The 15737-nt window shown below is 48.5% G+C and overlaps 1 protein-coding gene across 5 annotated transcripts in view; it reads left to right on the top strand.

Moving 5' to 3' along the window:
* The window catches only part of Scn10a (sodium channel, voltage-gated, type X, alpha), a 110867-nt gene that overhangs the window by 41155 nt on the left and 53975 nt on the right, over positions 1-15737 (top strand). For all 5 annotated transcript variants that reach the window (NM_009134.3, NM_001205321.1, XM_017313223.1 and 2 more), the window contains exons 5-11: positions 5922-6050; positions 6556-6647; positions 7634-7825; positions 8151-8214; positions 11661-11802; positions 12084-12281; positions 13217-13387. In NM_009134.3, coding sequence (NP_033160.2) covers positions 5922-6050; positions 6556-6647; positions 7634-7825; positions 8151-8214; positions 11661-11802; positions 12084-12281; positions 13217-13387 — 988 coding nt within the window. The remainder of the gene's footprint in view (positions 1-5921; positions 6051-6555; positions 6648-7633; positions 7826-8150; positions 8215-11660; positions 11803-12083; positions 12282-13216; positions 13388-15737) is intronic.

Below are 15737 nucleotides of genomic sequence, written 5' to 3'. Positions count from 1 at the left end.
TGTTTGCTTACATTCCCACCAACAGGGTGCAGAGATCCCGTCCCCCAAATCCTTGCCACCTCTTGTGTGCTGTGAACTGGCTTGGATGAAACAGAGTCTCAGCATAGTCTTGGTTTGTATTCCCTGATGGCTAAGGAAAACAAACATTTACATGCTCACTTGCGGTTCCTCTTTTGAGACCTGTCTGTGCAGTTGATGGGCCTATTTATTGGTTGAACGACTTGATTTTGTGATATCTAAGTTTTTGGGTTCTTTATAGATTCTAGAAATTAATATCCTGTCAGATTACAGTTGGCTCAGATTCACCGATCCTTCAGCCTCTCTCCAGTCTCCTCTGTGCAGAGGCCTTTTGATTTCATGAGACTCCACTATCACTTCTTGCCTTCATTTTCAAGTGGGTAGAGTTTTTAGTTTTGTTTTTTGTTTCTTTTGTTTGTTTGTTTGTTTGTTTGTTTTTTCCCTGACAGGGTTTCTCTGTATAGCCCTGGCTGTCCTGGAACTCACTTTATAGACCAGGCTAGCCTCGGACTCAGAAATCCACCTGCCTCTGCCTCCCAAGTGCTGGGATTAAAGGTGTGCGCCACCACGCCCGGCTCGTGGGTAGAGTTCTTTCTGGACAGTCCTTGTCTAAGTCTGTATATTGGAGCTTTCTCCCCCGTTTTCCTGTAGCAATGTCAAATGTTTGAGTCTTACCTTGTGGTCTTCTGATACATTCTGAGTTGATCTAGGCACAGAGGGGCTGGGTGGGGACAATTCTTGTATCTTTGTCAAAATCCAACGACGGTGTTAATTGTGTGGGTTTGCTGGTGGGTTCTAATTGAGTCTGTGTGTCTGTCTGTCCTTCTGCCAGTGTAACATTATATTGTTTTTTGTTGTTGTTGTTGTTGTTGCTACTGTAGTGTCATTTGAAGTCCATCGCCATGATGCTTGCCAGGTTACCTTTGGTTCTGTTTAGCAGAGCCTCCTCCTTCAGCCTCACCCCCCACCCCCAGGATGTTTTGCCTCTGTGGGACCTTTTATGCTTCCGTGACAAATTCAAGATTTGCCTTTTCCTTCTCTGAAGGAACATCATTGGAATTTTGATGGAAAATGCTGACTATGTGGCTATCTTCCTACAGTACAACCATTTCACAATATTAATTCTGCTAAGTCGTGACCGAGGGAGGAGTTCTTGCCGCTTTCTAGTATCTCCTTTGATTTCTTCCACTTTTCCGATTTTCATTATAGAAGTCCTTCACACATTATGTTGGGTTTATTGCTATGTATTTTACTATAAATGGGTTTTTGCCCCAGATTGTTGCTCAGTGAATCTGATAGCATCTCTGATTTTTTTTTTTTTTCTTGCCGTATTATTCTGACAAACAAAGCTTTCAAGAACTATACTAAGGGGCCAGTGAGATGGCTCGTCAGGTAAAAGTGCTTGCAGTGCCAAACTGACACCCCAAGGGGAGGGAGGGGTGGGGGGAGGGATGGGAGCATGGGGGTGGGGATGGAGAGGTGGGGGGATGGGGATGTGGAGTGGGGAAGTGGGGGGTGGGAGTAGGGGGTGGCTTAATACCATCCCGCCCTCCAGGTCTCCCACTGTCTGTCACTTAGCATTCAGTCCCTTGCCACTGTTTTATCCCACTATTGGAGTCCCTGGGGCTAGTGATGCTCTTCTTCTTCCCCAAACAGAAAGTAGCATCTGCTTCTCCCTGACTTCAGCCAGTTTCCTACCCATGGAGCTGTCCACACGGGTGACTCCAAGACTTCCCTCTGTGGTCATACTTACCTAATCTCTAACGCAGCAATAGGTGGATGCACACTGACCCTTGGTGTCTTGGAGGCAACAAAATGCAGAACAGTTTATTCCTAAAGCTAAGCTCTCGGAGAGGAGCCACTTAAAACGGCTTCCTGTGCTGCACTGGAACTGGACCCTGGAAGAGAGAACTTCCCCGGGGCCAGGACGTAGGGACAGCACAGCATCCCTGTGTGATCAGAGCAGGTGTATGGGGACCAAGGCCAGTGTGAACTGTGTTTTCTCTTATTCCTCTTTGCTCTTCCTTCACCTCAGCCCTCACCATCTGCCCCTCAGCACACTAAGGTGAACTCTTCCTCACTCTGTTCGGCTTTGTAAATTTTTAAAAGATTTATTATTTACATATATATGGGGTCAGCGCATGTGTGAGTACAGGTGCCCATGGAGACCAGAAGGGGGTGTGAAATCCCCAGAAGCTGGAGTTACAGATGACAGGGGTGCTGGGAACTGAACCCAGGCTCTTTGCGAGAGCCGTCAGTGCATGCTCTTAACCACTGAGCCATCTTTCCAGCCCTACCGATTCCTTCTCCCGCATTGCTTCTACGCTCCTGGTTTGTATAAGGAGTTCTTCCTTTGTTCAGCGTTCTATCTAGGTATCCCTCATTTGTCCCCAAGAGCCTCTTCCAGGGATTCTATTCGCTGTTCTGCTCATCTGAATACATTAGCTGGCCCATCAGTTTCCATTCCTCCCTGAGAAATTGCTTCTGTCTCCGTGGTCTCTCAGCTCAGCTTGACCTACAGATCTCCGACAACGATCTTTCCTGGAGTTTTTCCTGTTCTGTTCCTTGGATCCTGGTCTTTGTTTATTGTATTCTTGTTGTACTGGGACAGTCAGTCTGGATTTTCATAGGCAGGAAGTAAGTGACTGTAGGTTTGCACACGCCTAGGGGTTTATCTTCATCTCTGACAGTTAGCTGACAGATTCTGTGTGAGAAAGGTGTAAAGGCTTTAATCTTCCAGGCCCAGGTGGCTCCTGTAACAGCTGATGGTATTTCTATCGTCCACTGTGGTGGTTTGAATAAGAGTGGCTCCCACAGGCTCCCACACTGGAAAGTTTGGTTTCCAGTTGGTGGCGTGTTTAGGGAGTTAGCCAGTGTGTTTGGTATCCAGTTGGTGGCGTGTTTAGGGAGTTAGCCAGCGTGTTTGGTGTCCAGTTGGTGGTGTGTTTAGGGAGTTATCCAGTGTGTTTGGTATCCAGTTGGTGGCATGTTTAGGGAGTTATCCAGTGTGTTTGGTATCCAGTTGGTGGTGTGTTTAGGGAGTTAGCCAGCGTGTTTGGTGTCCAGTTAGTGCTGTGTTTAGGGAGTTAGCCAGTGTGTTTGGTATCCAGTTGGTGGCATGTTTAGGGAGTTAGCCAGTGTGTTTGGTGTCCAGTTGGTGGCATGTTTAGGGAGTTAGCCAGAGGCTTTATTGGAGGAGGTTTGTCACTGAGGATGGGCTTTGAGGTTCAAAAGCCCACTCCACGCCCAGCTTCACTCTCTTGGTGCTTCCTGCCAGTGAGTCAGGATGTAAGTTCAGCTAGCGCTCCAGCCCCATGCCTGCCTCCCTGATCCCAGCCATGATCATGGACTCACTCTCTGAAACTGTAAGCAAGCCCCCAGTTAAGTATTTTCTCTTGTAAGTTGCCTTGGCCATGGTGTCTCTTCACAGCAACAAGGTAGTAACTAAGACATCAATCCTTTGCAGGTAGCCTGTTGCATTCTGTTTTTCTCTTAGTCTCTCAAAAACATGTTAACAACATGTTTCCTTTGTGCAGAATGATCTGAAACTTCGCAGAGGCCTGCTGTGGTGAGGGCCTTTTCAACGTCTCATCTACTTTCCTGAATGCTTGCCCACGTTTTTAAAAAGTTAGGTCTTTCAATTTGGGGAAGTTTTCTCCTTAAACAACCTCTGTGATACTTTCCTCCAGTCTCTTTCTTCCCAGACCCGATAGCAATCAAATTCCCTGATTTCCATTCTCTGTTCTATCCATTCTTACTTCAGGTTTTATTTTCCAAGGTTTCTAAAACTTTATTTGCAATCTCACTTTCAGAAGTTCTGTTTGGTTCTTTAATGCTTTTTTTTTTTTTTACTTCTATTCTTGTTTTCAGAAATGTTTATCTCACCTCTTAACTCTCTAAAAATATCTATCGCAGGTTCTTTTTTCTCTTCCATTAGATTTTATTTCATGGCTTCTCTTTTACTTTTAACCCCCTCTTTGGTTGCCTTGGGTGTGTTTGATTTATTTCGATGATGGCACTGTTGCTGAGGCAGGGGGTTGCCATACAGCATTGGTTGGCCTGATATGCATGCACAGTCCAGTCTGGTTCATATACCACTGCAAGACTCCCGCTTTATCCTCTCAAGGGCTGGGATTGCAGGACTGCACCACTGTGCCTGGCTCATGTTTTGGTTTTGATTTCAAACATCCCTCACATCCACAAAACTCCTTGGCTTACTAAATGTGCGGCATCTAATGCGGCTGTGGTGTTGGACACCTGTGATCCCAGCGCTCAGAAAGCTGAGATTGGAGGGCCACAAGTTCAAGGCGAGCCTGAGCTACAAAACTAGAGCATGATAGAGACCAGGGTAGATCTTCATGAGCTGTGAGTCTGACTGCCTTCTAGGAGGCGCCTGCCTTTCTGCAGAAACTCTCCTTACAGCCTCAGGCTGCGTCATTCCCCTCCTGTTTGGTTCGTGAGAATAGGCGTCTTGTCCAGCTCTGTCATGGCTGATTCCCCACTGAGGGTATAGTGAAGTCTGGTCTAGAAGGCCAGCTGTTTCCTGCAGACACTAGAACAGGCCTTCCAGCCCTAACTGCTCTATCTCCCACAGCCCACCCTCTGTAGTCCTGAGCATTTCTACATTCTGAACCATTCAGGGTTCTTCAGAGAAGCTTGTATTAATCCTTCTGGGTTTATGTCTTGGAAAGATCCTCCATCATTCTGAAGGGGCTCTCGGGAAGAATGAGCTAAATGCATGTTTAGTCAAGAGTTCTCCTATTTTTCCACACAAAAGCACATGTTTATAATTTAATGTTTTAGTTAGTTGTGTGTATATGTGTATGCACACACACACTCTCATATTGTGTGCATGTATGGGTTGGTGTATGTGCACGTGCGATAGAGGCTGGTGTCTAGCTTCTTCTCAGTTGCTCTCCACCTTATTTTTTGAGTCAGGTTCTCTAGCTGAGCCTAGAGCTCATGGATTCAGTCAGTGAATCCCAGGGATCCTCTTGTCTCCACTTACCTAGTGCTAGGATTAGAAGCACAGGCTTTTTGCAGGTATGCTGAGGACCCAAACTCAACCCAAGCCATCTCCCCAGTACCAAATCAAGTGCAATTTATGTGTGCACACGAGTTCCAGAGCCAGAGATTCTCCAGTCAGCACATTAGCAGAGAACATGTTAGAAGTTCTAATCTTTGATTCCTACCTTAAACCTCCTGAACCAGACACTGAGAGGACAGCAGAGGAACCTATTTGAGCAAGGCCTTCAGGTAGAGCTCATGGTATCCAGAGTGTGACAACCACCACCACTGGTGGTCAAAGGATTCTAAACATTCCAGAAGCATCACCTTGCTCCCAACCTCAGCTCTTCAAATCAAAACCCACAAGGGGCCCAGAGGAACAAAGGGGCTGTTTGGGGGTAGCCAGTTCTGTTACGTTCCGTCCTGCTAAGAGAGCATCTGTGCACTCAGATGTTCTTTCTTCTTCCACAGAACAGATGCCAGGAGCACAGCTGTCCCAGGATGGGACGGCATGGGGAGAAAAGAAAAGAGAGTAGGGAGGGACCAGGAAGAGGACAGTAACAGAGATCCGTGCCTAACCTCCACAGCATCCATAGTTTGGGGCCTCGCAATGGCATAGGAGGAGACTCGTTCCTTCCCTTGACATTGTCTGCTGTCCATTTCACAAGCTGCCGCAGCCCCAAGCCCTCCCCCCTCCCAGCCTTGCTCTCACTCTCTCTCCACCTACCCTATCCACTTGCAGGACTCTTCATCCTTTTCCTCCACCGCCTTGGCAGTGGTCTTTGTATGTGTCCCCTAGGAACAGCCACGGTGATTCCATTCTCACTGCTGGCAGAGGACGCTCCTGAGGCCCCTCTGTCCCAGAGTTAATGTCCCCCCTCTTGACCTCCCCCCAGGTATGCCTTCACTGTTGTTTACACCTTCGAGGCTCTGATAAAGATACTGGCAAGAGGGTTTTGTCTAAATGAATTCACTTATCTTCGAGATCCCTGGAACTGGCTGGACTTCAGTGTCATTACCCTGGCGTGAGTGTTGCCCGCAGCTGGTCTGTGTGTTCCTGTAGGCTTTGGGGTATAGAATTTGAGGGCGGGGTTCATGCTCATAGTCTGGGCTACCTCCTCATCTCAATCCAGCTTCCTCTGGCGGAGTCTTACGGCCTGGGTGTTGGACTACATAATTGGATTTGTCCTATGCCCATGGGGACGAGCCAAAGACTCAGTGCTGTGCTAACAAATGGCCAATGCAGGTCAGAAGAGGCTCAGCCTCATTCCTACCCCAAGAAACCATGTCCGAGGAGGCAGGTTCACCACGCCTGTGTGTTTGAAACCCAGCTGTTCACCTCTTGAAATGGCTCTTTCTGAGCAAGCTTGCGGATGGTTTAGTGGGCATTCATGTTTGTAGATGGCAATGCTGCTGGAATTACCATGTCTGTCCTGGGTCTCCCAAGGCCCCTCCCCCTAGAAATCCTGTTGTGTGTGCTGCATGCACCCTGGAGCCCTTTCCCTGAGGAAATGCCCTCCGGTTCTACAGGTATGTGGGTGCAGCGATAGACCTCCGAGGAATCTCAGGCCTGCGGACATTCCGAGTTCTCAGGGCCCTGAAGACTGTTTCTGTGATCCCAGGTGAGGGGCTTTACCCAGCTCATTTGCTCCAACAGAGCAACTGTTCTTTTCCACAGCTCTTCTTTGATATGCACACACACTCAGGTACACACACACACACATACACACACACACACACACACACACACACACACACACAATGTTCCAGGACAGGGACTCTTGACTATTAGCCTATTTAACAATGAAAATGAGGCTTTAAGCATAGAAGAAACATAGGTAAGGGTTGATCTCGAGTGAGGGGCAAAGGAAGGTTGGTTCCTCAATGCTGTGAGTTTATCTTCAGTTGTCACACAATCTGCCACACATGACATCATATGCATCACTCAGCTCCCAGTACAGGGTCGAACACATGTGCTGCCAAGACAATTATTTTTCCACCAAAATGACACAGTTGGATCCTAGACCGCTATCAGGGTCAGAACACTTTCTGTTGTCTGTGACACTGAGCCCCGCAAAGAATATAATTTCCATTAACAAACCTTATCCCTCCTTAAGGGGAGGAGTTTTGCAGCTAGCTCTAGTTGGTTCTGATCTCCTCAGATCATCCCATGAAAAGTGTGAAAAATCTCACAGCTGGAACAGAGCTGAGAATACAGCTGCGACTCAATATAGGTTTCCCAACTCTGAGGCTAGAACTCAGGCTAGAACTTGCATGTTAGGCAAGTGCTTGACCACTGCACTCCGCACCCCAACAGGGGTTTTATTTTCATTGAATCACCAGTGTCAATCATTGATTAGCCTTGAGATGATAAACAGATGTGTTTTTTGGGGCCTCAGCTGATTGGCTTTCTAATGAGGATGACAGGCCCTGCCCACTTGCCTCTGTGGGTAATTGCAGGGTGCAGATGGAGAAGCCAGGTTTGACACTGCCTGGGATGTGTAAGGGCGTCACACCTGTGTATGGTCAGAGGATGACAGCCAGCGTGTACACCTGTGCTCTGGGTGGCACTTCACCATTCGGGAGCATGTCTGTCACCTCCCCACAGGACTGAAGGTCATCGTGGGAGCCCTGATCCACTCAGTGAGGAAGCTGGCCGACGTGACCATCCTCACAGTCTTCTGCCTGAGTGTCTTTGCCTTGGTGGGCCTGCAGCTCTTCAAGGGGAACCTCAAGAATAAATGCATTAAGAACGGCACAGATCCGCACAAGGCTGACAATCTCTCATCTGAAATGGCAGGTGAGTGGACGTTCTGCTGCAGTGGCCAACACTGGTACCTTGGGACTGTGTGGCTGTGGGAACACGGTTACAAAGCCCTGCACATCCCTGTAGCTATCCCGGCAGGGGAAGTTTAACAAGCTCTAAACAAGCAAGGTCTTCTGGCTCCGTGCGGCTTCCAAGTGACTTGGAAGGTTGTGTGGATTCCAGGGTATCCTCTGAAGGCTCGTAGGCAAAGGAGCTGACTTCATTTAGACAGAAGGCGGGAAGTGTCCTCTTGGCCACCCAAGGCCTAGATTAGGGGCTTCAGAACACACGGTGAGGCTTCATCTCTTCCTTTCCTTAGGAGACATCTTCATCAAGCCCGGTACTACGGATCCCTTGTTGTGTGGCAATGGATCTGATGCTGGGTGAGTATGCATCCTGCAACCTCACTGGTGTCCAACATCCTTTCTCCACAGCAATCTCTGAGCAGAGACCATAGAATCCCCAAGAGAATGTACTCATGAATACCATAGACATTGCCATCTTAAAACTCACAGGTAGGGGAGCTGTGAGCATGGTAGGCTGATAGAGTGCTTGCGCGCAAGTGTGAATCCCTAGCACCCACATAGGAAGTTGGGCACATCAGTGCAGACCTGTGACCACAACACTGCAGGGCCTTGGGGCAGAGAGCTGGAGCCAGGCAGAGCTGCTGAGCTTGTTAAACAACCATTTTAACTCAACCGATGAGCGTCAAGTTCAGTGAAGGTATTGTCTCAATACCTGAGAAAGATCCTTGGTGTTGAACCCTGCCCTCTACATACATGGACCCACACGACATATGAACACACACACACATACATGCACAGACACAATCTTACAGACAGTAAGTGTATTAGTCGGATTCTGATATGTCATAAATGACTCCAGGGTTTTATGACTTAACACAACCACCATTTAGCTCATGGCTCAGTGCTTTAGCACTCGAGCATGGAGCAGCTGGAATTTGGCTTCTTCATACATCTGCGAGCAGCAGATGGATTTGCTGCAAGGTGTCTGTGTGCTCCGTTGTCTTTTATCCCCAGCAGTCTGGCTTGAGCTGTCATTGTGCAGTCTTGGGACTCCAAGGGAAACAGTAAAGTGTGGAAATCTTGACTTCACAAAGTGACATTCTCTCTGTGTCTCCTTGACCAAAGGAAGTCACAGTCCGAGGGCTGGTAAAACAGACGTCACCTCCCAGTGAAAAGAATGGCGGGGTCATATCCCAAAGGATTGTGGGTACCAAAAGGGAGGGAGGACAGGTGGTCAGCTCCCAGAAGAAACAAATGTGTTTGCATGAAGGCTACCTTTGAGCACCATAGCTCATTCTGTTCTTGGGTTTGTTTTTGTTTTTTTGTTTTTTGTTTTTTTTGTTTTTTGTTTTTTTTTGTAACAGGAAGAAATACATGTATAACATTTTTGCAATTTCAAATTCTCACAGAGGTCAGGCGCATAACAACAAATGAGTAGTGAGGGCTGGGAAGGAACCATGGCAACTGAGAGTTCATGCCCCATGGAAGGGGCAGACAGCGCGCTCGGCCAGCTGTTGGTTGTCATGTGAAAATGGGCACCCTCTGCTTCTAGCTCTGCTGGCTTAACAGAGGACGATGGGAAATTCTGATTTTTACGTGTTGGCCCCTAGTCGGATATTTGGTGACAAGCGCCCCCAAAATATCTACCTATCTTGTCGGCCAGGCAGAATATTCCCGAAGGCTGAATCCAGACTATAGCTCAGCTGTGTTTTGGTCTCTTTTGTATGTGCATAAAGACATTGTGCTGTAGAAAATATATGCTGTACCAGAAGCTCCATCGACTGGATAAACACAATGGATAATCTTGTAAGGCCGGATAGAAAGTCAGGGAAGACTTCCTGGAGGCAGTATTTGAGGCTGATGTTGAAGGGCGGGCATGATACTTCACTGGCGGGTGGACAGTGGTGCTTGGATGGAGGCGACCCCACGTGGAGGGCAGAAAGTAAGAAACCCGAGCTAAGGGGGAGGAGCCTCCTCTCTGCCTCCTGCTTTGGCTGCTGGGGTGGAGAGAGAGCAGGAGAGGTTGGGGTGACAGATCAGAAAGGCTCATCCTTCCCACTCACAAGGTTGATTGCCTGAAATACAAATTCATAGGCACATCTTCCTCGCGTGCCCACGTGGCGACAAAGGGATCCACAGGAGCATAGTAGCTGCATTTTTCACTGTGGCCGAACACCTGAGAAGAAACACACGTGGGTAGGGCTCATCTGGGCTCACAGTTTTAGGGTACAGTTCAGCGTGAGGCTGGCAGTCACGTGGCACCTACTCTGGGCAGAGACAGATAAACACTGGTGCTCAGCTTGCTGTCTGCTTTTTATCCAGCCTGGGGGTGGGGGGTGGGGTGGGGGCGGGGCCAGCCCGTGGAATGGTGCCGCCCACTCTTAGGCTGGGTCTCCTCACCTCAGCTAACTCAGTAACCTTCTCACTAGAAGAGTAAGCTTAGACTCAGCTGAGGGGTAGAGACAGACAGGAGGATCTGGTCATTGCCGGCCCTCCTAAGGTACTTGAGTCTTCGGCTCTGGAAAAGCGTCTCTTGGACGTCGGTTGTCACTTTCCTTGTATTTAAATCAAAACCTTGTGTTCTTCCCACATAGACGATGGCACTTTTAAAGCCCATGGTTCCAGAGCAACCCACGGCTCTCCATGATAAAGCTCTGGGTTCACCCATGCCCTCATCTCAAGTACCAGAGAGGCAGACTTCCCATCAGACAGATGCAGCCAGGCAGTGGAGGAATGGACCCAGCTTGAGTAGGAGAAGGCCAGCTTGTGGCAATCATGGAGTGAGGTCTGAGGGGGTCTGCATAAAGGCTGGGGCCAGGACTGGCTCAAGGCAAAACTGGAGCTGAGGTCTAGGGTCTCGAGATGGAGATCGAGTACAGAAAACACCTGGTGACCTTTATTATAATTTTTTTACATATAGACTCTTCCAGATCTTCCATTTAAAATTCTTTATTTTTAAAAAATAATTTATACAATATATTTAAATCATATCCCCCCAATTCTGCTCACATATATATAGTCTCACAAAACAACAAACAAAACCACAAACAATCAAAAAGAACCCTAATAAGACAAAAAAACAACAGAACAAAACAAAAAGCACATAAAACATGGAGTCCCCCTTGTGTCAACCTGTAGGCATGGTGCCCGGGACTGCGGCTGATACACCCAGGCATGCCTCCATTTTAATGATCATGCCGATGTTCTCTGGGTTCAGGTAGCTGATTTCTCTCTGAATGAACCCTACTTCCTCACTTTAAGTAAGAACTGTTGGGATGATGGCATTATACTGTCCGGGAAGCACTTGGGGAGGAGAGAGCCATAGAGTGAGCGCTTAGCAAGTAGAAGGTGATGTTTTCATTGTTATATAATCTGCCACTGAACTTGGCTGATGTAAGTCCCCCTTGATGGCTAACTCTGGAGATGGTGACAGGAAACTTGGGGTTTAGTCTGTTTTGTGGCTACTGGCTCTCCTTTCCCTGGTAGGCGCTGACAAGGAGCTTGACACCATATAGAGCGGGGTTGAGTCAAGGTTGTGCCTCCTCCACGCTACTCCTCTTGACAGGCAAAAAGAACAGAAGCGTGAGCATCCTCACGTTATAGATGAGGGAAACTGAGTCCCACACTAAATGCTCAACTAATAGGCTGCAGGCTGAGCTCTAAACTCAGATCTTTGACGTCAAACCTGCCATGTTCTTACTGCCCCAGACTACCTTGTTCCTAGTCAGCAAGGCCGCGTCATGGTGGCTTTGCACCCAGTCAGCGAGGCCGCTCCTTGGGGGCCTTCTCTCCTCTCGTTACAGCCACTGCCCTAATGATTATGTCTGCCGGAAAACTTCTGACAACCCGGATTTTAACTACACCAGCTTTGATTCCTTCGCGTGGGCGTTCCTCTCACTGTTCCGTCTCATGACGCAGGACTCCTGGGAACGGCTGTACCAGCAGGTATCTTCGTTTTGTTTATTTGAGACGGGACTTCACTGTGTAGCCTTTGTTCACATGGAACTTGTGGTAACCCTCCTGCCTCTGATCCCAAAGGCTGGGATTACAGGCACGTACCACCACGCTTGGCCCTGCTAGCTGATTCCAATCTGCATGTCCTTATACAGTTGTGGCTGGAGCCTGATGGGCCAGCTGCATGGTTCTTCTCATCTTGGAAATCAACTGACCGTCAAGGGTCCACGTGTACCCCACAGAGCCCTCTTTTCTTTCCCTTGAATCTCCAGACACTCCGGGCTTCCGGGAAAATGTACATGGTCTTTTTTGTGCTGGTCATCTTCCTTGGATCATTCTACCTGGTCAATTTGATCTTGGCTGTGGTCACCATGGCATATGAGGAACAGAGCCAGGCAACAATTGCAGAAATCGAAGCCAAGGAGAAGAAGTTCAAGGAAGCCCTCGAGGTGCTGCAGAAAGAACAGGAGGTGGGTGGAGCCAGTTGGTGGGTGGAGCCAGGAGGTGGGTGGAGCTAGCCGCCCAGGACCTCCTGGGACAGGAGTCTTCCTTTATAATCTCCTATAGAAGCATGAATCATATTTCAGGGGCTGTCTCAGGTTCCCAGCCCTGGGCTGGGACTTTGGCTGCCAGCAGAGTGCCTGCCATGCAAGGATGAAGACCTGAGTTCAATTCCCAGGATCCATCTTTTAAAAAGTAGTCAGGTGCATGCGTGTGATCCCAGTGCTGGAGAGGCCGAGTTGGGTGGATGGCTGGGGTTCAGTCTTGTTGGTAAGTTTTGGGCCAGTGAGAGACCTTGTCACAAAGATAAGCTAAACAGGTCTAATAATAAACATGCACACACATACATGTGCTCCTACATGAACACGCATACCCTGCACACAAAAGAATCTGAATGAGCGAGCTTTTTCCAAGTTATTTATTCAGGAGTCATTAGGACCCAAGGGAAGTGAGCTAAGCATGATCAGACAGTGGGTGGGACTAACCCACAAAGTGTTCTCAACTAGACGTTAGCTGTTGCCTGATCCCGCTGGGGATCTCCAGCAGCCACCTGCACCAGAGTTAGCCCTATGTAGAAGCAAGAGGATCAGCTGGTTGTGTTCACATATCTGCCTCTGGAGCAGAAAGACCAAGGCACTTTCTCCACAATGCTGCATTGAGCATCAACTGTTAGACTTGCACAGTGACTGTTAGAAAGGGCCCAGGAAAGGTACCAGCACCTACCACAAGGGCTGAAGGAGGGAGGTGATTCCCGGTTCTGCCATGCCCAATCCCACTACTGCTTGTACCCTAACCCTCAACCTTCTTGGTCTCAGATCCCTTATCTCCATGGCCATGTTGTAGGGACAGGCAAACACCAAGATCAGTCAGATCCTGTGGGCTGCAACGACTGCTTTTTCCTCAGGTGCTGGCAGCGCTGGGCATTGACACAACCTCGCTCTATTCCCACAACGGATCACCCTTAGCCCCCAAAAACGCCAATGAGAGAAGACCCAGGGTGAAATCAAGGATGTCAGAAGGCTCGACAGATGACAACAGATCACTACAATCCGACCCTTACAACCAGCGCAGGATGGTAAGACGTGCTAAGCTGGCTCGAAGGTTCCTTCAGCTTTACAGCTGCCTTGTCCATGATGGAACAGACAGAGCTTGGGATCAGGGAGAGAGGAGGGATTTGGTAAGACAAGCAGACACCCCTCCACATCGATGGCCTAAGCTAGGTTGGCAGCAGTTGTGGGGGAGGGGATCAATGATAAGGCCCTTTCTTTGTGGAGGAGACCAAGATTATGATTGGGAGATAAGGAAAGGGAAGCAGATACAGGGTGACTCCCAGGCTTAAGGTAGGACACCTCAATAAGCTGTGATTTTTAAAAAAAGAGCCTCTGTGTGTGTGTGTGTGTGTGTGTGTGTGTGTGTGTGTGTGTGTGTGTGTGTGTGTAGGGAGGAGAGGGGAGGGGAGAGGCCCCCTTGGGACATGCTGACCTTGAGGAATTCACAGCTAAGGGTCTATCTGCTTCCCTTCTTTCTGATCAGCAGCTCTGTCCCTGGTGCTGAACACCTCACTCCTTTCTTACCTCTTGCTTCTGACTCCACAGCTCAGGGCTGTCACCTGCTGTTGACACAGAAGACTCCAGGGCCTATCTCTGACAGCCTAGCCCAGGAATGACTTCCTTACCTCACATTACAGTCTGCCCTGCAATGGTTAACATTAATGTCCTGATCTAACTTTTCTCGCCAACTTTCTTCCTCTTAACTCTCCACTGCCTGGAAAGCTCCAAGTACCAAATAGCTCCTCCTTGTAGGCCTCTTCTTTCTTCTCTGCTGCTGGGATAAACACCATGGCCACAGGCAAGATGGAGAGAGCAGACAACACCCAGCTTACAACCGGATATTGAGGGAAGTATGGACAGGAACCCAAAGCAAGAACCTGGAGGCAGGAACTGAAGCAGAAACCAGAAAGGAACTCTGCTTGTTGGCTTGTTCCCTGGCTGATGTTCAGCCCCACATCCTGCATCAATTGGCAGTCAAGAAAATGCCTCCATAGACATGCCTACAGGCCAATCTGATAGAGCCAGCTCTTTAGCCTAGGTTTTCTCTTCCCAGGTAGGTCAAGTTGAACACCTGTATTAGTTATTATACCTTTCCATGTGGGAGAAAAATTCTCACACTAATCATACAGAGAGGAGATCTGACAGCATTTTGAAGGTTAGTTCCTGCCCCTGACCTTCTTAGCCCTTTTTCTTGTCTCACCGAAAGAAAGCTGTTCTCTACTGACAATTCCCTGATTTACACAGGCATGTACACTCACAGACACACTTGCATGCACTCTGGCCTCGGGCACACACCCACACTGGAGCACCTGTGTACATCTGTGACTTCTTATCCTCTGTGTTCCTTTGGAGCAGCACCTGGAATGCACAGGGCACAGTTCAATGCTTTCAATGGGAACCTGGCTAGGACTCTGACAGACAAGGCTAAGCCACAGCTTCCACGGAAATGCCAGTGGCACTGAATTGGGCTTTAATTTCCTCATTCAGTCAGCCACACAGATCAGCACCTGAGTGTCCAAGACGTCTCTCCTCCTCCTCCTCCTCCTCCTCCTCTTCCTCCTCCTCCTCCTCCTCCTTTTCCTTCTCCTCCTTTCTCTCTCTCTCTCTCTCTCTCTCTCTCTCTCTCTCTCTCTCTCTCTCTCTCTCTCTCTCTCTCTCTCCATTATATGCTCTTCTGGTAAATATATCTCTGGGAGTTTTCATACAAAAACTTTTTCATACCCAAAGTGATGATGTAGAGCTTAGAGCTAAGACACAGGAAAGAGATCATTGTCCATCTCTTCACAAACAGATTGGTTCTGAGATAAATGGTGGCAAGGAGGTGCTGATGGTCAAACAGTGGACCTACATTATCTAATGGTTCCTTCCTTAGTTTGCTTCCTGTCCAAATGAAAACAACTCTGTCTTCTTAGCTTTAAGATAGGCTTCCCAATTTTCCTTTTCCCCTAAAACATGGGAACAACTCATGCTTTTTGTGTGAGTGCCACAGAGTTGGGGCAAATACTCTAGGCAGAGCGCTCTGTGTAGAGCATTAGGCTGGTAATGGTGGTGCCTGAACGGGATTAGGCTCCAAGCCACCATGAAAAGAAACCTTAAGGGGCTTGAGAGATGTTTGAGCTGGTGGTGTGTTTGCCTCAAAAATATGAGATCAATTCCTAGAACCCACTTTTGTGGGGAGAAAAGAAAGCCAGTCATGATGGTGCTGCACTCCTGTAATCCCAGCGCCGAGTCAGCAGAACCAGCAGGATGCGCAGGGCTTGTTGGACAGCAGAGTATTTGGTGTTTGGTGAGTTCCAGGGCAACGATAGACCTTGTCTCAAAAAAAGAAAAATTAGTGCTTGAGAAACAACATCTGAAGTGGTCCTCTGACCTGTG

The sequence above is a fragment of the Mus musculus genome, chromosome 9 (genome assembly GCF_000001635.26).
Source record: "Mus musculus strain C57BL/6J chromosome 9, GRCm38.p6 C57BL/6J".
NCBI lineage: Eukaryota > Metazoa > Chordata > Mammalia > Rodentia > Muridae > Mus > Mus musculus.
This window is presented reverse-complemented; position numbering and strand designations above follow the sequence as displayed.